The sequence below is a fragment of the Notolabrus celidotus genome, chromosome 19 (genome assembly GCF_009762535.1).
Source record: "Notolabrus celidotus isolate fNotCel1 chromosome 19, fNotCel1.pri, whole genome shotgun sequence".
Classification (NCBI taxonomy): domain Eukaryota; kingdom Metazoa; phylum Chordata; class Actinopteri; order Labriformes; family Labridae; genus Notolabrus; species Notolabrus celidotus.
Genome location: NC_048290.1, coordinates 16,844,858 through 16,871,526, shown reverse-complemented (window position 1 = coordinate 16,871,526; position 26,669 = coordinate 16,844,858). Strand labels below are relative to the sequence as shown.

The 26,669-nt window shown below is 41.4% G+C and overlaps 1 protein-coding gene across 1 annotated transcript in view; it reads left to right on the top strand.

Moving 5' to 3' along the window:
* Nucleotides 1-26,669, top strand: part of dcc (DCC netrin 1 receptor) — a 371,365-nt gene that overhangs the window by 273,660 nt on the left and 71,036 nt on the right. The window contains 4 exon segments of the mRNA XM_034709663.1: nucleotides 7,157-7,298; nucleotides 10,935-11,045; nucleotides 12,218-12,412; nucleotides 16,378-16,473. Of these exon segments, the coding sequence (XP_034565554.1) occupies nucleotides 7,157-7,298; nucleotides 10,935-11,045; nucleotides 12,218-12,412; nucleotides 16,378-16,473 (544 nt within the window).

Here is a 26,669-nt window from a genome sequence, read left to right as displayed (position 1 = left end):
TCCCGCAGTCATCTCTACTTCTTTAGATAATCACCCTCATTTTGGTTATTATTACAGCTTATTATTATCTGTGTGATCTTCATCAGCTTTCTGCAGACCTCCCTGCGTCTTCCTCGTGTCCTCTGAGACAAAATTAAAAGAGGTTGAGTCCCGTAGCCCGTTTGAAGGCTGCGAACGAGGCCGCGGCGCCGCTTGCCCCGCTGCTTTACAATGTCAACCACATGTGAATACTAAACAGCTGCAGGAGGGATTTCTGCCGCCGACATTTTCTGCTCCACTCGCACAGAAAAAGCAAGAGAGGAATGATTCAGTGTTACAGTACAGCCCGAGGCCACTTCACCTCTAATTTACACCCAGAAAGGAAGAACATCTGAAGCAAGCCTAATTGATCTGCGGAGTCCATTTAGTTCTGTGCAAGAAATGAAACTCTGCTAGTTAATGAACAGAGCAGACTGCGGGTCGGCTGTTTCATTAGCAGCAGGTGGAGAGTGGGCTTCAACAAATAATACACAATGAAGCTTCCTTTGGGATTAATGAAGGTCTATCTCAGCCCATCTTTAGCTGTGCTAACACATTAAAGTCTGACAGATGACAGAAAGAAGGACGAATGGGAATGCAGTCAAAATATGAGCATTAGTGTAAGGTTGTGATTCAGATTGATTAATTATAAGAGTAGGATAAATACTGCTTTCTGTGTTTTACATCAGTACTAGCCTAAACCTGCAGCAGCAGCAGAGCAGATTTCAATCAATCAATCAGACTGTATTTATAAAGCGATTTTCATACAATGACATTGTAACACAAAGTGCTGTACATAAAAACAACTTAAAATAGAATAAATTAAGAAAAGAGAGACGTGTAAAAATATAAAGACCCCTCATCCTAATCCCATCAAATCAAAGACAGGATTTAACAAATATAGTTTGAATGCATCACAAAACAAACTCAGTAATCAGAGAGAGCCAGAGTTTCACAGCTCTGATAGGTGTGAGCTCATCTTCATGATAATCACTGGAGCACAAACTACAGAAGAGCGTGATGTTCTGAGGTATAAAAACCACATTTAGTTAAATTACAGAGTCTGTTAGAGGAACACTCTCCTGGAACAAATTAGCAGCTAGTATCAGAGTGTGTGAAAACTACTTAACCTTTAAAAGAACACTTAAACATTTGTTAAAAACAAACCTGTCATGTTCTCTTTAATAATATCCGTTGATGTCCGTTCTCGAAGGCTTTGGGCTCATCTTGGATTTAAACCAGTGTGTAATATGTGGAGCTTATATTGTAATGCAACAACAGCATCTTAAGGAAGTTATGTCCTGTAATTTCAAATCATCTTCTGTTTTATTTAAGGACTATACAGATGAGATGTAGCTATTGTCCTATTAAATAAACTTAAATTAGATTAACTATAGCCGCTGCTTTCATACGTCTAATTCATATCCTGTTATAAATGGACGTAGTCTCCGTGATGTCACCCATCTCTTCCTGAAGTGCTGTTTTGAAGCCAATTGTCGGCAGCAGCCATATTGGAAATGCTGAACTCCACCAAACTACTGTTCAGCTAGTGTGAGGTAAAAAGGCGGGCCTTCAGCCTCCTTGCTGACAGCTAAAGTGTTCCCGCCTGTCAATCAAGTCAGCCACGCCCTTATTTGGGCAAAGCTCACAAGTTTAATATTGAGTTATAAAAAATTCACCACCGTACAGTGTGTGCTGATAAATAAATGAACTATTCAGACTAAACCATTTTTGAACCAGGCTGTAAAACTGTTTATTTCTGCTGTAAAGATTTATTTTTCTGAATGGGTGTGTATGTGGCTTCCTCTGCTTCTGCAACAAGCTTCAAGTGGACACTTGGGGAACTGCCGGTTTTAGCACTTTGCTTTGGCTTCAAATCCTGAGGCTGGAGGTTGCCCCTTGGTCCAAATGAGATTATTTTTGCAGTTCTTGATGAGGCTGGTAAAATGACCAGAGCTAGGGTGAGGGATGTTAATGCCAACATTTGTCTCATAAATTGGATGTATTATTATATATTATCCTCCATGCATGATTTAAAAAAAAAAGAGGGACTTCTGCAAATGTAGCAAACACCCTTCTAGGAATCATCCTCTGCTGGATTCACCAAAGAGTAAACTCTCTCCCAGACTCTGTTGTCAAAGTGCATCCTGGTAGTTGTGCCCTTATTTCGTGCAAGTCAAGGTTAACATAGGCAATGAGGATGTTGACAGGAGCCCTCTCTTGCTGTCTGCACACCTATTGAATGAAAGCCGGGTTTTAGGAAGGCAATAGAGAGGAGGAGGATTCTCATCGATGTTGTCTTTCTGGTCCTCCTCCACCTCTGAACTGTTTACTCCAGGCCTGGCTCTGCTCATCATGAAAATTAACCAGATGTTTTCATTTTGTTTTGGTGCCTGACTTCCTGTCCCGCTCCATCTGCTCTGTTGAGATTGATGTGTCGTGCTCCGGTATCCGGCAAAAATAGAAGTCTTGTGTATCTGATCTGGAGGGCTCCGACCTGCCGGATCAGAGACGCAGCTGGAACACAACGGAGCAGATCCAGTGGAAGTTAACACATTGACTAGAATATAAACCTATCAGAACCCGTGCTGGATCGGAGACACACTGGACACGGATCTGGTTGAATTTGGCGCTTAGATTATCAGCAGCAGTGAGCGGCAGCAGCTCTCACAGCTCTGGTGGAAACTGCTCTCAGTCGCAGCAGAGGGAGGAAGTATTGTCCTCTGACATGCACGCTTCATCTCTTTGTGTCTCTGTGGGAGTTGTTCCAACATGAATTTAACTTCTGTGTCGTTTCCATGGAGAGCTCACATCCTACTGCGTCCTGTTAAAGTGGCTAATTAGTTAATGAAGCGCGTGGTGACGCCCAACCAGAGAGAGAGAGAGGAGAGAGAGAGAAGGAGAGAGGAGAGATATGGAGGAATTTGGCCGACACTCACATTTATTCAATTTGGCCCTGTCTTCCTCCCTCCCTCTCCTCCCCCCCTCCCCCCTCTCAGTAATCAGTTCTGCTGTAATCAATTAGCAGGATGAGGAGCAGCAGAGGGAACAGGTGCAGCTAAATGTTAATGAATTCCTCTGTGGCCGTCGTCACAGTAACACCGGCTGAATATTTAAACTGCTTGTTGGCCCGATGACTTACACAGCAGCTGATGGAGGTGTACACACACACACACACACACACACACACACACACACACACACACACACACACACACACACACACACACACACACATACACACACACGTGTATTAATGCGACACCAACAACAGATGTGAGAATGTGTGTGATACAATCTGTACTTGTGTAAGTGGCCGCCTGTTCGGAGATGTGCGTTAGTTTGTTCTGAGTCACTTCAGTTCTTGCTGTGATGTCACCACATGCACAGAGAATACTGGATGCTGATTGGCTGCCAGGGGTCTTTTTTTACACAGTTATTTCCCTGCTGCATTTATTGGTGAGTTTTTCCTTTTCCTTTTTATTTAGTCGATTATCCTGTAGTCTCCCTTCATCCATCCATTATCGTGACCGCTCATCCCGTTCAGGGTCACGGGGGGCTGCAGCGAATCCCAGCTGACTTCAGGCGAAAGGCAGGGTACACCCTGGAAAGGTCACCAACCTATCACGGGGCAAACATGTAGAGACAGACAAACATTTACGAAGCCGGAGTACTTCGGGGAGAACATACAAACTCCACACAGAAAGGCTCCTGCCTGACCGGAGGACTCGAACCAGGAACCTTCTTGCTGTGAGGCAAGAGCGCTACCCGCTGCACCGTGCAGCCCTTCTCATCACGTCAGAGCTAAAACAGTCCTGATGACATCTGGACTCCTCTAGACCTCTTAAGGTGTGCTGTGGTATCTCTGACGAAAGCAGCAGATCATTAAAGTCCTGAATTTATGAGTGGGAGCCTCCATGGATCTTGGTTATCTTGCACATGCACAGATTCTGGATTGTATACAGGTCTGGGGATTAGGAGACCAAGTCATCACCTTGAACTCATCAGACCTCCTTTCTACTCTGTGGTCTCCTGTGGTCTGATGCTTACGTGTCCATTGTAGGACCAGTCTGCAGCTCCATACACAACAAACTGTAATCACTCTCTTCTTCTGATGGATTGGACCACACGGGCTGGCCTTCACTCCCTGAGCTCATCAATAAGCCTTGGCTGACCATAACCCTGTGACCTGTTCATCTGTTCTCCATCCTTGGACTACTGCACCCATGTAGACTGGGACATCCACACAAGACCTGCAGCCGTTGCAGTTTGGTGCTCATCGGACTCGCTCTCGTCTTTACACTCGCCCATCTTTCCTTCTTCAAACACATCAGCTTTGAGGACACAATGTTCGCCTGCTGTCTAAACATATCCCGCCCTCTGACTGGTCTTATAGTAAAGACATTGTAGATGTGGAAAGTTGAAGCAACTGAGTGCTTGAGGTTGCCATACTGGCGTTCAGCTCTGTGCAGAAAGGACCAATCACGTTAGAGAACGGTGGCACACGGAGAGCTGCTTTTAAAGTTGTGCAGAAGGCTGTTCCCTACCTGCAGTTGCAGCAGGGCACTTTACTTGACGTACTACGAGCTCTCATTTCTGCTGCAGATGAATCCACTCTCTTTTATTGTCTCGAGCTTTTGGAGCAGAGGGACAGTGTGTGTGTGTGTGTGTGTGTGAGGACTGGGTCAAAATAAACTCCCGTGTGTTTGTGTTCAAGGTGATGAAAGAGCATGTCACAGCCAGGTTCTGTGAATAACAAACAGGAAGTTAAAACATGCTAATTTAAACTCACCGCCTGAACTCAGAGGACGTTTTAAGTACGGATGATTGAAGGGGAAGGTTTTTTTAATTTACTACTCCTCTTTGTCTGCAGCAGTCTGTGTCCTTCAGGCGTTATGATGTGTTCAATGCATTTTGTCTACATGCCAATCTCAAATCTGTCTTTATCAAAAACGCTGATTTTACCTGTAAAGCTTTGGCCGTCCTCTGCCTCGTTTCTGTATTCTGTTTGTGGTTTCAAGTGATTTCGTTGTTTGAAATGAGTCCAACATATTTATTTATTTATTGTTTATTTGTTAGGGACAGATACAACATGCATTAACAAACTGAAAACAGTCATCCAGTGCAAGTAGAAAAGTGTTTATAGCGGCTGCTAATTTGAAAAACCTGTTCCTAGAAGAGCTCATTAGAATAAAAGAGAAAAGGAAATAAGGAAATGTTAAACATGGTATATATAGCCATGATGTAGCTACAGATCATCAGACATGAGTGCAGGTTTGTTGCTGAATAAATCAGGGTTTGGTGTCTTTTTTTAAAGTCAGTTTCTTGCAGCGGTTGACAAAAAAAAAAAAAAACCTCCCTTTTTTCAGTTCCCTATGTTTGGCACTTTTACCAACATCTTTGCATGAACAGATCACATTATCGTCAATAGAGCTTATTCCATTGGTTGTGCTGGCTGACACAACCTGCTGAAGTAATTTTAAACTCCTTAATTGAGATATTTATGATCCAAAATATGTACAAAAAAATTTGATTCAGACCTCCAATAATCATGCTCGCCTGTTGCGTTTGTCTCCTTCCTTCTTTTGCCAAACTGCTGCCTCATGGCTTTATTACTGCTACCTGTCCATCAGAGGAATGATGAGGAACCACATGTTGGAAATGTTTATCACATTACCTGCTCGCATGCATCAGTGCTCAGACAGAGAGAGAGAGAGAGAGAGAGGGGGGGGGGGGGGGGGGGGGGATTAAATCACTTCACATTTCTAATTCATTAATCTTCATTCATTAATGTTCTGCACAACTTACACACACACACACACACACACACACACTATCACACACACACACTATCACACACACGCAGGGTCACACTGAGTATATCAGCAGAATGGTTGATGGCAGCTGCCTCACATAGCAGAGCACTGGGAGCAAACATCTGCTCTACGTGTGTGTGTGGTGTGTGTGTGCGTGTGTACGTGTATGTGTGTGTGTGTTTGTGTGTGTGTGTGTGTGTGTGTGTGTGTGTGTGTGTGTGTGTGTGTGTGTGTGTGTGTGTGTGTGTGTGTCCATGTTTACGTCTGTTTGTTAGTGTGAGTGTGTGTTTGTCAGAGGTGGGTTGTTAACATGCAAATAAAGCAATTAAAATTCATGCAACACACATCCAATCAGAAAAATATAAGCACACAGATGCACACTCAAACACGTGCAGATTAAAATGAATGCACGTACACACATTTAGGGGACACACACACTGAGAATGAAATTGAAACTTCCTCAGCATTTTACTCGAATGACATCAGACTCATCTGAACAGAAATTGAAGGAGAATCTGAGCCGGCGGTCTCTTGTTTCACACCTGCAGCCTCGAAGGTGAGACTCACCTCGCCCTTTACGGTGCTCATACGATGCTCTGTGTGAAAACAGGTGGCTGGACTCCTTTAATAGCTGCATCTGTCTCACACATAATTCAGTGCTGTCTCATTAATGACAGCTTTGAGATGAATTAAAGGCATACATCAGGAGCACCAGGAGCGTGTCTGTGCAGGTAGACTCTGCTTAACCTTTCTTATAGACGGTTATTAGTAACTTCTTGTTCTAATCATTCTCTATTCTTCACCTCATTAGGTGCTAAATCAAGATGTAGCCAACTTCAACACACACACCTTCTCTCTGCACACAACTCCTTTTGTGTTTGTCTCCATTGCTCTTCATCAGTAGAATGTTTTGCAGAAGATTCAGATCCTTATAACTCAGGAATCACAGAACATGAGTCACCTGTGGAGGAGGGTTGTTAAAGACACAAGCTTGTAAACCTGCAACAGGTTTAGAGTCAATCTATTTAACAGTGCATTTGGAGTTTGGGCGTACCTGAAGAGAGACATATCATGTGGGGAGAAGTTAGAGGAGTGACATGCAACAAAGCGTTTCAGCCGGGAGTCAAATCAGGGACTGCTGCGACTGCCTCTACCTGCGTCTCCGCCTTCATCATGAGCTCCATGTGTCTGTTTCTTAGTCTAGTGTGTGCATGCCTCTCCTCACATTTTCATGAGGGGTAGACATCATGAAGAGATGTTCTACTATTAAGATGTCATGGATGGTGTCTTAATTTTCCATCCGTGTTGTTTCTGTCTTGCAGAGCATCAAGGTGTCGTGGCAGCCGCCTCCGCCCAGCTCCCACAACGGCCTCATCTCCGCCTACAAGATCAAGTACAGGAAGACCGGACGACGTGGAGACCAGGAGGCCATTGAACCCAACAACTTCTGGTTCCTGTTCACAGGTGAGACTGCGGGTGGTCAGCATCAGAGAGGAGACGTACTGTGGTCATATTCTCAGAGAAAGTGTCCTCTAAGCTGAGGACAGCAGGTGTGACGATGTAAACGTGTTCTGACAGAGTAGTGTGTTTTGTTTGGATGCAGAAGTTTAGGTCATGCATCTTGAATGTTTTGTCTCCTACCTTCTAGTTTTATCAAATGTCTCTCAAAAAGAGGTGAATGGTGTACCGATCAGGGACCATCAGAGATTACACATTTGATGCTCTATAGACCTGCTGGTATCAGGACAACAATGTCGCGTGATACAATTGTTGATACATTTTTGGTTTGATTCTTACTTATGGTTTGTTTGTGCCCAGAAAATACAGAACACCACATCATTCATCCTTTTAATACTTAATATTCTTCTTTAAAATAAATATATCAAAACTTCAGATTTAATGCAATGTAACATAAGGAACATAACATAGTGAAACCGAAAATAACTTAACCACAGGGTATTAAGGTATCTGAACCGAATGTAACTGATCATAAAGTTACGTAACATGACTTAACCGAATTTAAAAGGATGTAACAGGAGCTAGCGTAAGTTGGCGTGACATGAGTTGGCGTGATGTAAGTTGGCGTGACGTAAGTTGGCGTGATGTAAGTTGGCGTGACGTAAGTTGGCGTGACGTAAGTTGGCGTGACGTAAGTTGGCGTGACGTAAGTTTGCGTAACGTGAGTTGGCGTGACGTGAGTTGGCGTAACGTAAGTTTGCGTAACAAGAGTTGGCCTGAAGTGAGTTGGTGTGAAGTAAGTTGGCGAGACATGATTTACTGTAACGTAAGTTGGCGTAACGTAAGTTGGCGTAACTTAAGTTGGCGTAACTTAAGTTGGCGTAACGTAAGTTGGCGTAACGTAAGTTGGCGTAACGTAAGTTGGCGTAACGTAAGTTGGCGTAACGTAAGTTGGCGTAACGTAAGTTGGCGTGACGTAAGTTGGCGTGACTTAAGTTGGCGTAACTTAAGTTGGCGTAACGTAAGTTGGCGTAACGTAAGTTGGCGTAACGTAAGTTGGCGTAACGTAAGTTGGCGTGACTTAAGTTGGCGTAACTTAAGTTGGCGTAACGTAAGTTGGCGTAACGTGATTTGGCGTGACGTGAGTTGGCGTAACGTAAGTTGGCGTAACGTAAGTTGGCGTAACGTAAGTTGGCGTAACGTAAGTTGGCGTAACGTGAGTTGACGTGACGTGAGTTGGCGTGACGTGAGTTGGCGTGACGTGAGTTGGCGTAACGTTAGTTGACATAATGTAAGGTGGTATTACGTATTGTAATGAAATGTAACATACAGAGTGTATCTTAATGTAACAGAATATAATGTAACATTACATAACATAACATCACAGAATGTAATGTAGCTGATGGTTAGAAAAGTACTTAATGTAAGACAACAAAAAGTAACACAACTTAATATAAAGTGATATTCTGATAGTCTCTCTTAATTTGATTCAGGTTTCACTCCTAAAGATGTAAATAGTCTTGTAATTATTCTACTTTCAGTGGTGGATTAATACGCAAATGATGCTCCATAGAGTTTCAGGTTGCAGGTTTATTCTAGAGCTCTAAGACAAGGAGAAATAAGAAATGTCAGGCTTTGATACACAGAGAATGATTATTATATGAGTACATTTTTATTTTTTTTTCCATGCATGTGCAGAACATGACAAGAAAATATCTTTCAGCTTTTGCTCTTAAATTCTCCTCCTAGAACACAATAACACATGAGTCAAGCGAACGACCAAACACAGGAAGTAGATCCTGAAAATCTGCCTGAATGTAACGAGACTGTGTTCCAATATTCAGGGATTTTAAAGAAAAACAGACGAATGTTTTCAACAAACATCACCTACGGCTGACAGTCGTCTGACATGAGCGCTCAAATACAGATAAACAAGATGCAAATCCTCGAGGCATGTGTGTGTGTGCGTGTGTGTGGATAACACAGTGGACTTCAGTCTGTTTAATTTTGTTTGTTTATTTTTTGCATGTATCTCTATGTGTCAATGTTTGTTTTTTCTTTTGTGACACAATCTGCATTTGCATGAGTTTGCATATGCATGTTTGTGTGTGTGTGTGTGTGTGTGTGTGTGTGTGTGTGTGTGTGTGTGTGTGTGTGTGTGTGTTTGTGTTTGTGTGTGTGCACACGCATTCAAACTGCCACCAGCTATTATTTCAATTTGGGGTTTGCAGGATTTGAATGGAACTGATCTTCCTTTTCATTATTTCCTTCTGATGGTTATCCTCATCCGTCTGTCTGAGCAGGAATTCATTCCCTGGTGGCAAGTGTTTGTGTTTGTGTTAGTGTGTGTAAATGTGAATGTGTGTGTATTTTGTGTGCGTGTTGAATCTGATCTGCCCGCTGCAGCCTGCCTGTCAGCAATAATCACTGCCTTTATACTGGAAGTGAATGAGGATCTGATTTTCATTAAATGGAATAAAAAAGTGCAGCTTCAGTGAGGAGATTAAAGGATGACACATAAAGCTTTATTAACACTTTGATTTTACTCTTCAGTTTACACTTCACGGGAGACTCGGAGCTGTCGGACAATAATCACACCACCAGTTAGAGGACATTTAAATCAGAGGGTTTAAACTCATCTGTTTGCTCTTTAGCGTCTTCCTTCAGCCGACTGCTGGAAGTTTGAGCCGAAAACTTTCTGAGATCTGAACTTCTTTTTGTTCTATGCACCGAAATGAGACCGCAGAAAGTGATTACAACTTACTTTGAGGAGTTTTGGTTTCAAAGAATCTTATGTAGACGATTAAACAATCAAATTTGAGCTCTAACGCAGCTTTAACCCTTTAACTGTCCAAAATGATAATGCATAACTTGCCTTTTAATTGTTATGTGATATTAAAGACCATTTTAAAGTTGCTGTGTGATGCTTTACAGCATGCATTGTGCACATTCTTCCAAAATCAGGAAATAAAAGTGATAAAAAAAAAAAAAATTTTGCTGCTAAAATGTGAATCCTTTTGCAACGTGTGTAACAAACGAAGAGGTCCAAATATAGCGTTTGAAAAAATACTATAATGTGCATATAAAGATCAGAAAAGCTACCGATAATAGAGCTACAAAATAAAACAGTTAGGTGTTGTCAGCTAACATTCAACCTTAAACTACATTATCAATCAATCGGACTTTATTTATAAAGCACTTTTCATACAATGACATTGTAACAAAAAGTGCTGTACCTAAAAACAACTTAAAATAGAATTAATGAAGAAAAGAAAGATATTTATATATATATATATATAAATAAAACACAATATATGCAACTATAATAATAATGATAATAATAATAACAATACAAATAATTTACATAAATGAATAAAAATAGATTCAATCAATCAATGAAAAACAAGTTGCTGAATTAACTGAGGAAACGCTCTCATCATATCTAAATGAGGAAACACTGAAGGTAAAATAAGATGTTGAAACTCTAACCTCTTTAGAAACAGCAACAAAATGTATTCATAATAAAGGTAAACAGTTATGGACTGATCCGTTTTCTGTAAGCGTTGTGGTTTACATATAACAGACCAGTCAAAGGAGCTTCTGTCAGTATTAATGACATGTGATCTCTCTCTTTGCCTGCAGGTCTAGAGAAAGGCAGTCAGTACAGCTTCCAGGTAGCAGCCATGACAGCGAATGGCACAGGACCGGCCAGCGACTGGTTCACGGCGGAGACACCGGAGAACGACCTGGACGGTAAGAGGAAGACAGAAAGAGAGAGTGTGTGAGTGTGTGTGTGTGTGTGAGTGAGAGAGAGAGAGACACACAGAGATAGCAGTGATTTGTACAACACCATGTAAATACCTCACTCACATAAATATTTAACCAGTTGAGCGCTGAGACTGATAGATGGAGGCAGGATCCGCCTCAGGGGAGACATGAGGGTGGGGGAGGGAAGGTCGTAAGAAGAGGGGGAGGTGGAAGAAAGAAGGAAGGAAAAGAAGTGGAGGAATTGCTGCATTTCCATTGAATGTACTCAGAAAAATAAAGAGACAACTATATGTACACTTTATTTAAAATTAAGAATGGGAAATTAAATAATCAGGAGTCAAAAGATGATGAAACTTTAAGATTTAAGGTGCCAGATTCAGGAGGAATTAAAGATCATTACCAGCTTGTGGTGAGGATTAAAGAAGATGAAGGTTTCTCTCTTTTTTTTTTAATCCACCACTTTAGTTTTCTTGATGTTGAATGTTTAACCAACAGAAAAAGAGATCACACTGTAGCCGAAGGGGAAACCATCACTCAGCCGTAGATTCAGGGAGACTCGATGGATGAAATTTGGTTGAATAAATAACAACTTCTCACAGCTATAGACGAGCAGTGGTGTGTGTGTTTTTTTAGCAGACTTTTGGAAACATGCTTTTTCAGAAAGTAGAAATGAAAAACAGAGAGGAGAAACCAACCAACAGCCTGATACCTCCCGGGTTTGGTCCCCTGATCATTTGGAGCAGGATAATTAGAAAAGCTGACCTCAGGCTGAAGCTGAGGAGGACGACGTCCCGGTCAGCAGGAAGCTGCCGAGATAACAAACAAACACATCCATGCTAACTGTGTTTCCTCTGTGCAGCAGAGGGACACCCAAATCTCATTTTCATGGATTATCACTCAATAAAGTGATATGAAATGCCTCTCCCTGAGGACGGAGAGCGGCATAATCTGATCTAATCTGATGCTGCGGAATAACACAAAGTGTCAGGGCTTATTAGGGCTTAATACACGGCTAACAGGGTTAGCATCTGTTAGCCCAATTGCTTTAAGTACCTGCTACTGCTAAAAGGGTTAGCCTGCAGCGGAGGACAGGCTACGGTCAGGATAACAGAATAAAACTTGTGATGTTTCATTGTGTGTGTTTTTCATGATTTCAGAGAGTCAGGTTCCAGACCAGCCGAGCTCCCTGCACGTCAGGCCGCTGCCCAACAGCATCATCATGTCCTGGACGCCGCCCCTCAGCCCCAACATCCTGGTGCGAGGTTACATCATCGGCTATGGAGTGGGGAGTCCCTATGCTGAGACGGTCCGAGTGGACAGCAAGCAGAGATACTACTCCATCGAAAACCTCGGTGAGGGTTCAAACAGAGCGTTTAATTTTCGGTTCAGCAGGCAGAGAAAGAGACAACAGAAACAAGAGTCACAGTAGAGCATTTAAGGGTTTTCAGTGCTCGCCAAAACACCCCAATTCCCTCAAATTAGCCTGTCACTACCCGTCAAAGCGGGCCGAGGAGATGTGCCTGTTGCAGATCTCAGTTTTTGGATCGCTACAGTCGAGTTAAAAGCTTCTGAAAATACATTTTGAGAAACCAAACAAGGCATTAGAAGATAAACTGTGAATTTAAAACAACAAGATGTGTTTGCTGGCAGAGTTTTAAACAGCAGAGAGGCAGTGATGTCAGACACCTCAAGAGGAACACAGAGAGAAGAGCAGCATGCACATATTTTTAATGCCACAGTCAAAACACAAAAAGTCTCTCCAGCTCCAAAATAATTCATAACTCCATGAATCCACATCTCCAGCCTGCTTATCAAATCCAATATTTGATATTTTCATTCCTCAGCTGCTCCTGCCAACAAAGTGCCAATATTGACACAGCGTTCCCCTGTTGCATTAATTCATTATGATGATGAAATCCCCCATTTAATTACAATCAATAATTTAAAGGGAATTTAATAAGAAAGCTGCTTGAGGTGGAAATCTAGTTGTGAAAGGTTGAAGAAGAGAAAACATCCTCCCCAGCGTGTGAAACAAGCAATTTGCATGCCAAAGAAGACAATAACAAATTGGATGATTTTTTTTATATGCGGATGAAAACTCTCGTCTCAGGTCTCATAATGGAAGAGTAATGAAAAAATAAAATCCAGACGTTGTGTTTCTGGCTCACATGGGAGCGAGTGCACATATGTACATGGCATTCATAATTCATAGTGATCATTAATTCATACGGCGAAGCGTCTGGGGAGCGGAGCGAGCGTGTTTGTTTAACTGATACGAAGGTTTGAAGCTGCATCACAACAATGATAGTGACAAGTGACCGCTCGGTCAAACCACTGCGTTACAAACAGCTCCGATGATCAAATTCAGCTGTATTCACACACTTTGGTTATTTATTTTTTATCTTGACTTCACTTTACTGTGCATATTCCCCCTGAGGTCTTCCTGCAGGCTCACACAGTAAAATAAAGAAACGCTCACGATTAAGGAAACAACAACAAACTGAGAATTTGCAGTGTTAAAGTAATAAATCAATAAGCTCTGCTAAAATAATGGGAGCATTATGTGAAACGCTTCAAAGATCTTGCAACATACAAAAGTATCTATTTTTTAAGAATATTTTACCAGAAGAGGAAGAGGATCTTGTTAAAATTAAATATTTTTCTGTATTGCTTTAAAAGTTTTTGCGACCTTTTGAAAAAGATCTTGCAAGAAAATTTGCACCAAGTTCATGCTTTTTGGTCTTTTGGTCTTTGGCCAAGATTATTTTGTAAGCACAGCAACATAGTATCTTCTGAGGTTTTCATAACATTGAATAGGCAATCAAGATCCTTAAAAAGTTCAAACAAGATCATTTTGTGCTCTATCAAATCATTTTTCAAATCACAACAAGATGTTTAACATGTTCTACTGAAATACTTTTCTTGTTGTAATCTTGTAAGCAGAAAAGACATGGCATTAACAAGCAAAGGATCCTGTTCCACCATTAAAATCGTCATTAAAAGAAGGAAAAGTTTCATGCTCAAAAAAAAAAAGAAGATAAAGGTTGAATAATATCTTGCTTGAAAATTAAAAGGATCTTGACAGAACATGTAAGCAACACAGATTCAAAATGCACATGATCTTGTTTGGACCTGGAAATAATCTTCAAAAGGGATTTTGCTCAAAACAAATGATAATAAACTTTTCACACGTCGAAAAGTGTCTTGCTACAGAGTTAAAAGAAACCAGAAATGGCATGGCTATAACATAAAAAGATAATGAACCTGACATAACATCGTTAAGTATCTTCTACAGGATGAAAAAAATCTTGCAAGAACATGGTTAAAACATGGATCGAAATGCAAAGGATCTTACTTTATCATGAAAATAGTCCCCAGGAGAATAAAAATAATCCTGCCCAAAACAAAAGAAAACAAATTTGTCGTAACATTGAAAAATATCTTGATTCAGAATGAAAAGAATCTTGCAAGAAAACGGAAACAATATTTCTTTAATATGCAAAGGATCTTGCTCAACAAAAAAAGCTGTTTTTCAGATAATGCTGGAAAATGAGTATGATCTTGCTTGAAACAAAAGATCAACCATCATAATAATGAAAGATAACTTGTTACAGAGTGATAAGAATCTTGTGAAAACATGTAACTGAAATTGCTTTAAAGGTGACATATTACGCTCTTTTTCATCAACATATATTGGTCTAAGAGGTCCCCAAAACATGTCTTTAAAGTTTATTGCTCAAAAAACACTTTGAAATCAGATTTTGGCATGCCTGTAAACCCCTCTTTTTCTGCCCTGCTCAGAACAGGCTTTTTTCTGTGTCTGTGCCTTTAAATGAGAATGAGCTCTTTGACCACGCCCCCTCAGGAAGTGGATGTGCCCTCGGCTCTCCAGCACGTTGATCTAATGTTTACATGTTGGCTGAATATACACGGCTGCTCACAGACCCGCGTTACTTCAACCCTCTGAATTTGATCCAGAATCTGATCCTGACGGCGCCTGCAGCAGGACCTTTCTGAACGATTGGTCACAGATTTTGTTTCTTGTTGTTTTATTTGTCAGTATGTCGACGTGTGTCCTGGTGCACAGCTACGAACATGTAGCTATGTGGCTATGCTAACTAGCGCTAGCATTTTTCCATGAAAAATACAAATCATCCACTAGATCTTCAAATCTGCAGACGTGGGGAGTAAAACTGACCTTTGTGTTTATTTAGACAGCCTACAACTAGCATGCCTCCCTCCTAAGCTCCTTGTTAGTACACGAGTGCAGGTAATGAAAAACGGAGGAGGGGTTGAGTTGTATTTAATACAGTCTATGGGCTGAACAAGCTCCGAGCTCTGACTTCCATTACAGTCGGATGGCGTTGTGACGTATGAAAAACACAGAAAACTGAAACAGCTTGTTTCAGCACACATTTACAGAAAGGTGGAGAAATCAAAACAGGGGCAGAATGGATTTTTTTCATTTTCGGAGGGATTTGTAGACATGCCAGGGACACATATTTCAGGTAGAGAACCATTCAAAAGTCGATTTTGCATGATATGTCACCTTTAACATGCAATGGATCCTCCTTTACCATAAATATTATCTTGAAAAGGATCATGTTGAAGAATAAGAAAACGATCTAGTCAGATAATGGAAATGGAAAATGTCTTGCTTGAGAATGATGAGAATCTTGCAAGAAAACGTAAACAATATGGCTTTAACATGCAAAGGATCTTTATCCACCATGAAAATTATCTTTAAGAAAATAAACACAATCTTGCTTAAAAAAAATGGAGATGAACCCATCATAATAGCCAATATGTCTGGCTACAGAATGAAAATAATCTTGCGAGAACATGTAACTGACATGGTAATGACATGTGAGGGATCTTGCTTGAAAAGAATCTTGTTTGAATAAAAAAGAAAATGAACTTGTCTTAAATTGGATAAATATCTTGCTACAGAATGAAAACAATCTTCCGAGTACTTTAACTGTCAAAGGATCTTGCTTAACCATGGAGCTATCTTAAAGAGAATGAAAAGGATATTGCTCAAAACAAAATAAATTTGAACAATAACTTTGAAACATTCAGAAATATCTTGCTACAGAATGAAAAGTATCTTGTTGGACTTTGAAAAGGATCTTCCAAAAGTGAAAAAAGTGAGACTGATGGTTTTGTGACTCTCAGGTGATGTTGTTTAAAAAAGGAAATGAAAGCAAATTATATCAGCAGCTAACACTAAACATGGTAACACTCTGAGTTGTACTTGATGATAAACGACTCTCCATGACTCTCTCTCCTTATCTCTCTATCTTGTTCTCTCTCACAGAGCCGAGCTCGCACTACGTGATTTCCCTGAAGGCGTTCAATAATGCTGGAGAGGGAGTTCCTCTGTATGAGAGCGCCGTCACTCGATCTCTGACAGGTACGATCACACACAAATCACAGATTATGATCACTGTAATCTTGACTTAAGGGGTCTTACTGTACTGTTATGATTATATGGATATAACTACATGCTACACGTCAGTCCAGAGAGACTCCACTCTCTTACTGCTGGTGATATGATGCTTCTATGGCCTGGTAACAGCAATAAAAATTACAATACTGACATTTTTATTAATAACCAGTCCCTCCAGGAGGTTGCGATTTCGCGATTGCAACTATCAACGCAAATTCCACCAATCAGCAAGATTTTTGCGCTGCCTTGCAATTTTATACAATCACCACAACTTTCCAGCAAATTTGATCAATTACCTTAATCTCAGCCCCTGTACGTCAGTGGTTTAGTCATCAATTTCACTTCCTTGGAACTTGATCGGCACTTTTCAACAGCAAAACATGCACAGAGATAAGAAGGGACAGCAGGCAGGACAAGTGACGATGACAATGTTGTTATTTATAGATACTAGAGTTATTATTTGAGGGGCACAGTGTTCGCTTGGTCACCTACCTGAAGCAGGTGTGCTTTATGAACCAGCTCTCCCCGCCTCCATGCACCTGTCTCATCTTAATTGATGATTTTCACTAGGGCTGAACAATTAAACAAATTCAAACTGACATCGCAATGTAATAGAATGCAATTTTCAAATCGCAAAGGCTGCGATTAAAAAAAAAAAAAAAAAAGTTTCATGTACACAGACGCAACCTTACGTGACATGCATGCAGTAGGTGGCCGTAATGCACCTTTCAGCTGGTTTGCCGACGGCAATTTTTAAAAATGGCCTCAGCAGAAGAACTGATCATATTGAGGCGTATAAAATAATCAACACGCTGAATATCAACATGTGGAGCAGGCTCATAAATAATTTCCTCTGAGTCAGAGTCAGTGAAGACCCAGACAACATGTGGATTTACTGCAACAGGACAACTGAACAGAATCATATTTTAGACTCACAGTGTCCAGTTTTCTGTCTACTGGTTCTTATTGAGAAAAAATTGCATGTTTATGTGGTCAGGTGTCAGCCAGGAGCACAACCAGGCCAGAATCAGTCCGGCAGCAGAGAAAAAAAGAGACCTATCAGTCAGCCACAGCCCCCAGCTGAGCGTCTCCGCTGTGTGCAGTCAGCTGATTCACATCGAAACATGTTTTAAACTTAAAACACTTGTTTGGCAGAATATTGTTAAGTAGTTGTGGTGAACGCTTACAAGACTGCAAGTCAAAGTATTTCGTAAGTTTACAACTGTAATTGAAGTAGATAAATAAACCACCTTCCATATTAATTCATGCTTCATTTTTCTTTATCTTAACATAAGCCTATGAGAAAGAACAGTTTGTGTATAATAAATCTGATATTGCTTATTATAATACAAATTGATTTATTGCTTGTGTTTGTTGAAAAATACATGAGAAGAGGACCTTGAAAAAATAATCGCATATTAAATTGCAATCGCAATTTTAAGGAAAATAATCGCAATTAGATCATTTTCCAAAATCGTTCAGCCTTAATTTTTACTCCCGGTGTGCATTAGTGACAAGACATAACCGGGGGACGTGTGTTTAATATTTGAGGTTTCACGTTGTTGCCGCCATTACTGTAAAAAGCTCAACTTCAACAGCTGGATTTATTCCAGTTTGGTGATACATCAGACACATTTAGTAAGTTTTTATTAACTCCTAGTCATCAAAGATGCAGATGCATTTCAGAGTGCCGTGATCTGACTGTCTTTCCAGTGCGCCTGTCACTGCAGGTACATTCAAGGACTGTCGTAAATATGCAATACAGTCCTTTCATGGCATTTCTCTGTGAATCAACAGAATCAAAATACAGTCGCAGTGGTCACATCAAGAATGTTTTCTAAAAACAACTGTAATTTAGCGTATTTACTTGTCCCTGAGATGTTATTGGAGGAAAAAAAGCAAAAAAAAAGAAATCACAACTTTCGCTGCAATTTTTTCAAAAAGCTGTCACAAAATCAGGCTTTTTGGGCCGCAACAATCACAAAAAAATCCCCTTTGAAATCCCGGAGGGACTGAATAACATTTCAGATGTGCACGAAGTTAAAGAAACGGTGGGATGTTATGAGCCTCTAGCATTATATTTGGAGCTCCAGAGGGACAATATTACTGTGAGTCCCCCCAGGTTATATGACAGTCTGTTTTTTTCGGTGGTCTCTCAGAGGGCAGAAACTGTCTTCCTGGAACCATCTTTGGAAGTTGTGAGGTACAGACCCACTAGTTCACCTGGAGTTGTGCAATCAACCTCTGCTGCTCACTTCTTAATTTTCTCAGTAGCCACAGTTTTAATGATTGCATGCATGAGTTTGACCTAATGAGCGAGGAAGCTGTCAGAAAGTTGAGCTGTGGGGCGTTGTTTAGCCTCAGCTGTTAAACTAAGCGCCCCGTGTACAGAGGATATAATCCTTGATGCATATGACCCAGGTTCAATTCAGACTCAAGGCCCTTTACAACACGTCATCCCCCCCCTCTCTCTCGCCACAGTTTCATACCCTATCTGCATTAAGAAAAAAGACCAGGATTTAAAAAAAAGGAGTGCTGCCAGCCTGCTCTGTGTCACTACGTATCCCAGCATGCTTTGTGCAGCAGTGTACTTGTAGTAAATAAGAGCAAATCTCCATCAGGTTACATGCAGTGCATACTTGCAATAATGACAGCACTTCTGAGACAATCCTTTACAGGTGTTTTGCAGTCTTCCAGGCAACATATCACTACACAATGAAGCATCACTGCCTGTGTTTTTATATTAACCTGCTCATGTATAGGTTAATATAAACCCTCACTTTTTAGATGACAATGAAATATTAAAAATGCATCTTACACAAAGGATGTCAACTTTTGAGCTGTCTAATGAGCATTTTGATTTATTATTATTATTATTATTATTATTATTATTATTACTCCAGACTCTGAAGTCTGGAGGTTTCTTGGCAATCTGCCAAAAACTTGCAACATTTGCACCACATAAGCCAGTATATACTCTCAGATCTTGCTTTTGCATCATGTGGTGGCAAATATCAGGCGGCGGTTTACATGTGGCGGCGGCTCACGTAGGCAGCGGGCGCAGGTGTGCGAGGGCCCGTTCATTGCCGCTTGTGGCTTTAATTATTATTATTATTATTATTATTATTATTATTATTATTATGAAACATTGAGTTTTACAGATGGTTGCAAGAGTTGGTATAAGCCATTGTAGCAGCAGGATTATCAGAGATTGTATGCTGAGTGACTTTATGCTGTAGAATGCTAATTACAGGTTAAACATAGATCTTCAGCAGATTCTCTGATCTTCTTTATGCTACCAAAATGACTGTTTATGCTCGGCTCAAAAAACATTTTTCTCCTGTTTTGATCAGTTTACTTGCACAGTTTCCAGGCTGAAAACAAAACTGAGCTTTCACAAGAACGTAGGCTACCAGACACAGACTCTCTCAAGAAAACTAAGCAACAGCAAAAGAGCAGACAGCGACAGGTCAAGGCAGTCGTGGCAGCAGGAGCAGACGTTTGAGCAACAGCTTTTTTAATAGCAGACAGAGTAGACAAGAAGCCTGATTAGCACTAACATGTTGGCTAACAGGTAGCATTTCCGTGCTAGTATGAGCTAGCTAAATAAAAAATGTTGCAGTACAGAGACAGAGTGCAGCACTCCATCTGTAGGAAACTGTCTTGTTGGTTATGTTAAAGGGAATAAGTGATACGGTGATGAGTTCTCTTCAACAAATGTCGGTACGACTGTTTGAGAATAAAGATAAAACCATCTGGTCGTTTTGCCTAAAGCCGTTTGAGGAGCAGACGGAAAAACCTTGTGAGAAATCACAACAGGGATATCCTACATCTGAAGTTTTTATCTACCAGAGAGGGGAAAAAGATCAAATAAACTTCTTAAATATTTACTCGCTGTGGGAAAAGCCTGATCTGGAAATCTGCTGAGTTTGATCCCGGAGAAAATAATCTAAAGCGAACGTCTGACGGTCCGTCAATCTGAACCCGAAGCGGTTAAATATTAATCACGTAGAAAACGCTCACACATCAGCCCCGGACAGATTCTGTGTTTAACATATATTTAACATGTAGCTGTGTGTGTGTACCGTAATTATATATGGCTGTGTGTTTTTTGATTCAGACATATCAGCTCTCCCTGCAGACTGTTGAGCTGAAGAATTGAGATAAATGAAACACGTGCGACTCCCAGCCAAGTTTCATCTTATGAATTAAACAGCCTGCTCAGCCAGCAGCCTGCAGCTGACATAAATCCTTTATTACTCACATAAAACTGCCACATTCGGAGGCTTTTCACCCCCCCATGATGTGATGATACAGCAGAGACCACTCGCCTCACACACCGTCTCCACACATACATGTTTCTACTGAGAAAGTTTCTCCACACTCAGATCATTTTAACGCACGCTTCATGTCTTTGATTGAGATTCCTTTAAAAGCAGACTGAAGGGGTGATGAGGAAGAAGAGCAGGAGGGAGGGAGATGAGGGTCCCAGAGGGAGAGAGGCAGAGAGAGACATCTGATGGACTTTAATAAAGGCTTATAGAAAGAGGAGGGAAGCAGAGGAAGAAAAATAAATTACAACAGTGAGGGAGAAGAGATGAGCGAGGAGACAAAGTGGGCATGATAATAGAGAGAATAAGATAAGAGGATAATATAAGAGGAGGAGACAGAGCGGGAGGCGTGGGATGTGAAAGAAGAATAAAGGGAAAGGCTTCAGGATAAAGGCGTCTGATGGCACACTGAGTTATTAATCTGTGCCCACAATCAAGTTTCTAAAACACACACGCTGAATCAACACGGACAGAGACAGATTCACGTTCAACAGACATCCAGAGATCTGAAGACACTACCCAAGTTTTGCATCTGGAGCTTCAACTTCAACTCTGTAAACGTCCAGACTTTTGTAAAGTTCTGCAGGACGTGTTTTTGTTTTTTTTATGATTCATAGTTTTTTATTGTGGCACCCTGAATGGCAAGGACCACCTATAACTATAATAAACACAATACAATTACATTCACACATATACAAATAATAATCACAGCATCAACCATTACATACACACAAAAATAAATAAACAAACAAAAACAGTTGCACAGACAGCTTAAAATTTGACAGCGTTTCTTGTTGAGTTGTACCACAGTATTTCCACAATTGTTTACATCATTATTGTAGTTCAACTGAAATCATTCTCCTCTTTTCTGACTTGGAAACGTCTTCAGTCAGACAATAAAAATGAGTGATAATGCCCCCACTTCAAGTCATACTTCTCCACCCTATCTAGAAGCCTGTACGATAATCTTTCCAAGGCAGCAAGCTGACCAAGAGAGGTGTACCATGAAGATAAAACTGGTGCTGAGGAGGTCTTCCATTCTTTAACTAGAGCATTCCTTCCTAACATAAGGACAGTCTGCAAGTGGTTGAGCCAGGCTACCTAGAGCAGAGGGGTCACCCAAAATAAACAATCTGGGGGTGAAGGGGATATCCTGGCCAGTATCTTTTTTCTACTGTGGTGTGTATCCCTGACCAAAACTCCTGAACCATGGAGCAGCTCCAGAGCATATGCACTAGAGTACCATCTTTATCATGACATTCTGCAGGACGTGTTTGAAGATTTGTAGAAACATTTGGAGCTCTTTCAGAAATGTATTAAAATCTCAAATTTTAAAGATTTGGTGGGAAATTGGAAAACATCTGAAGTTTTATTAAGATCTCGAAAAACTCCAGGGGCTCTGTGGAAATGTGTGAAAACATGAAAGACGTGTTTGAAATTTAAAGGAATAAGTCTGCAGATCTGGAGTTCTGATTTTTGAAAACATCTGGAGGTTGAAGTCTTAAGAGGAGGTTTCAAGATGAGTTCCTCTGTGCATGCATTCACCAAAGTTATTTGATGAGATGGTTTTCATCTCTCAGTCTTCAGTTACGTGGCTTCGTATGAGAGAGAAAGCAATGATGGCCCAACCAAACTAATCTTCTGTTTCCTCTTGGTTTGAGACATCGGGAATTATTTAATGATGCTGAGGAGTGAGGATGGAATTAATATAAGTACGTCAACACTGTGCAGACATCACAGCTGCGGTGCACGGCTGTACCCGACGGTGCAGCTTACTATTTAATATCAAACCTGACAGTTTAAACACAACAGTCTGAGGCCCTAACGCACACCTGGTGCAAAATGCCATTGTTATTTTCACTGCTTGGAAGAATGCACGCGAAACAGAAAAAACTACACACATGCCATATACATGATTAGTGTGTACAGTTTTTAAAAATAGTCCCAGTGATTCCTCGTCAGTTAGCATTCCATGACGATGGATTCTTCTCTGCCTGCTGCAGTGGATTTAACATGAAACTGTCCTCATTCTTCTCTGAGCTCTGTGGTTCACACACCTTTAAAAATAAACAAATATCACAACTTTGAATCCTGCTGCTATCATCACCACAGCTTATGGTTTACGTTTCTTTGTAGAGACCGGTAACCTAAAGTTTCCCTCACCTGCTCCGCTCTTTGATCATATTGCTGGACAGGATCCAATATGAAAATGTCCATACCCTTCCGAGTTAGCATTCTAACTGAAACAAGTCATGTTAGTGAAAGTTAATAACCATTGTCAAAGGGTTTTGACCAATCAGAATCAAGCATCTTACACAGCAGGAATATTAAGCACACAGGAGTTAATTATCATCCTGAAACTGACGTCATGTCCTGAATTTTAGATCGTCAGTGCCCAGTAGTGGCTCATTCGTAAATGTTCTCACGTCTGTCCATTCGGAAAGTCTCTGCTCGTTTCTAGTGTGCAATCAGAACACGTATGTGCCACATCCAAGAATGATGCAAACATTAACCAGCTTCCTGACAGCAAAGTAAAGCACTTACACCGAGAGTAGTGAAGTCACTTAACAAGTATCTTAATCATGTGGTGGAGTTGACCCTGTCTGCAGCGGTTGAGTAGCTCCGGTTCTCCTGTCAGCAAAGTGAAGCTGACCGAGATCCCCCGTGGGTAATGCACTTACTCTTGATAGGTACCTCATGCAACAACACTTCAAAATAACAAACTGTCCCTTTGAGTGTCCATCGTCTGATAGTTTGTGCAGTGCACAGATGATTTACCCGTGGTATTCACCGTGCAGCATCAGTGACACCAAATGTTGCAGCAAGTATCACTTTGAAGGCTTGTTAAGTTGAATACAGCGTGTAAACACATGTAAATAGAACACTCTGAGGACATGAACACACACACACACACCTGCAGCTCTTCGTAGATTTCTAGAACATTCCGAGTTCTGCAGAGATCAACGGTCTGACGACGAGTCTGAGTCTGACAGTGAGGAGGTAATGAGATGAGACCCTGAGGGCTGAGACAGAAACTAAACCCGTTACTCTTCTGACAAGGTCATCAACAGTGAGACATAGAAACACATTCACACGCACGCAAACACACACACACACTCTTTCTGTCGTGTCATGCCTGCTCGAGCTCTCCGTCACTTTATGGCGGCAGGCTGCTGGAGAGGGTTGTTTTTTTACGAGAGCTTTAAAAAATGCCTCGTTAACGGTCAGATCCTCGTTAATATACTGCCTCGTCCTCGCCTCGCAGCCCACACACACACTCACTCACACACACACACACACACACACACACACACACACACACACACACACACACACACACACAAAAGTGATCCTCCACCAGCCGCCACGCCGTCATTTAATCAACGAGCGGGGGACCGCAGAGAGGAGGAGGAGGAGGAGGAGAGGGAGGGAGAGCAGAAGTGTGAAAGAATGAAGAGAGAGAGAGAAGAGAGGAAGTGAAGCAGAGGAAAGGTAATAGAGGAATAAAAGAAATAGAGAGGAGAAGGAGATATGAGAGATGAGGGCAGAAGGGATCAAGAGAGTGAGATAAGAAATAAGTGAGGAAAGAGGGAAGGCTCAGAGATGAAAAAAGGAGGACAAAAAAAGTCAGCAGACGGAGGAGGGATGTTAAGAAATATAGGATTGAGGGCAAGGAAGGAGGAGGAGGCGTGTCCTCCGTCCTCATCTGTATTCTGTCCTGAATGGAGCTTTATTGTGATGCTGGACGACCAGTTTAACCACGACAGCGCCTGCTGCAGCTCGCCCTGCAGCTCCAAACACCTCTTTCATCAATCCCTCTCTCCCTCCCTCTCTCTCTCTCTCTCTCTCTGTCTCTCTCACTTCCTCTCTCTCTCATCACTCTCTCTGTCTGCATCAGCCCCTGCAGCTGTACATCTCTCTTGAACACAGCACATTAGATGTCACTGTTGATTCTTTCAGGTGTCTCGTTTAGACGGCAGACACAACAGGACGAGAGGGACGGATAGCTGAATGTCCACATCACAAGTTCTCCATGTATAGACAGTTTAAAACTTCGAAGGAGAGGGTTTAAACTTTAAAAACACTGTACCTTACTTTCTATTATTGATTCAAAGCATGCCTCAGCTTCTTCTTGAGTTTTAGCCGTTAACATTGGGCTAAGGTTGTTTGTTTTTTTTTGCACCTCAAAAAAAAGGCTCATTCTTACTGTAGAGAAAATGGAACTGAATTTCTTCTTCTCCTTGTGTTAACTTGTGCTTCGCAAACCAGCTAGAATTGCATTCCTGCCACTAATCAGATGTTTTTCAACACAAACAAACTCAAAGAAACCCTGAAGTTACCGAAAATCCTGCTTCAAAGTGCAAGCTGCAACATTCCCAGGTTGCTGCCCCAGGCATGCTCCAAAGAAGCAAAGGCTTCCTTTTCCACATACTGCCTTTGTTACAGTCTGATTAGCAAAAACAGGGTTTATTAGCTGCACTTGCATGCTGATATTTCAATCAATCAATCTTTATTTATATAGCGCCAAATCCCAACAAATGTTATGTTCAGAGTCTTTCCAAACAGAGCAGGTCTGGACCGTACTCTATGTTCTATTACTAACAAAGACCCAACATCAAGACAGGATAAGATCCAGTCCCATCTTACACAGGACTCAGTCTGATCTCATCTTAATCCACAATGAGCAGAACACTTTGCAGCTTTTAGCAAGTTACAGTGGCAAGGACAAAATTCCTTTAACAGGCAGAAACCTCAAGCAGGACCAGACTCATGTTAGACACACATCTGCTGAGACCGTGTTTGGGTTTCATGCATACAGCCAAAGTCTGCAGAGGTGCTGGTGGATTGTTCTACAAACGAAAACCGAAACACATCTGACATCAAAAAAAGTCCTGCATCTATAGATTCTGCATTTTTATGAGTGATCTGTACTTCAAGTTTCCCGCCTTCTTAACTACAATGGAGCTGCTGTTTTATTTTGGGGTTGTCCTCCATGCTAACAGCAAGGCTAAGGTTTTTCTTAAGTTATTGTTAGTGCCATTTGTGCCTTCATTAGAAAGTGCGGCCAAAGAGAGACAGGAAACATGGAGAGCAGAGAGTGGAGGGTCAACGAGCAGCAAAGGGTCGTTGCCGGGAGTTGAAACAGCGGCTGCTGCAATGAGGACTACAACCTCTGTACATGGGGCGCACACTTAAAGCTAGGGTTGGTAGTCACGGAAACCTAGCATGAATTTGAACGTAGCATTTCCTCAAGACTCCGTCTAACCCCTCCCCCCCTCCCCTCGGAGCTCCTCCAAAACGACGCCCCCAGTCACATGCAGGAACACCGCTGCTTCGCAACCATATGATGGTGGCTGATTCAAAACCGGTCCTCAGCACATCGTTTGTGTTTTGCACTACGTCAACTCATGTCTCACTCAGCGGTAAGAAAACACCAAAACATTATCATTGTGAAAGTTAAAAACACAAACGACCATAAAATGTACGCACAGGAGGCGGGCAGAACGGCAGGACTGGATTTGATTGGTTTCATAATTTGGCTCCTGATGGCAGGGATTGGTTGGTGTTTTCCCAGGTTTACTCCGGTTGTAGATAGCGGCTTTTTTCACTCTTTTTTAAGAACACATTATGTGTGGATTGCCATCGGGACATAAAGATCATTTTAACCAGTATAACAAAAAGTGAATCTAAATCTGACTACCAACCCCAGCTTTAAGTACATTAACTTAAGGACGGTTGAGTTTCTTTGTTCGGGGGATGAGGGGTCTTTAGAATAACTTTTTCCAACTTCCTCTTTTTCTTTCTGTAAACAATCCAGTGAAACAACAT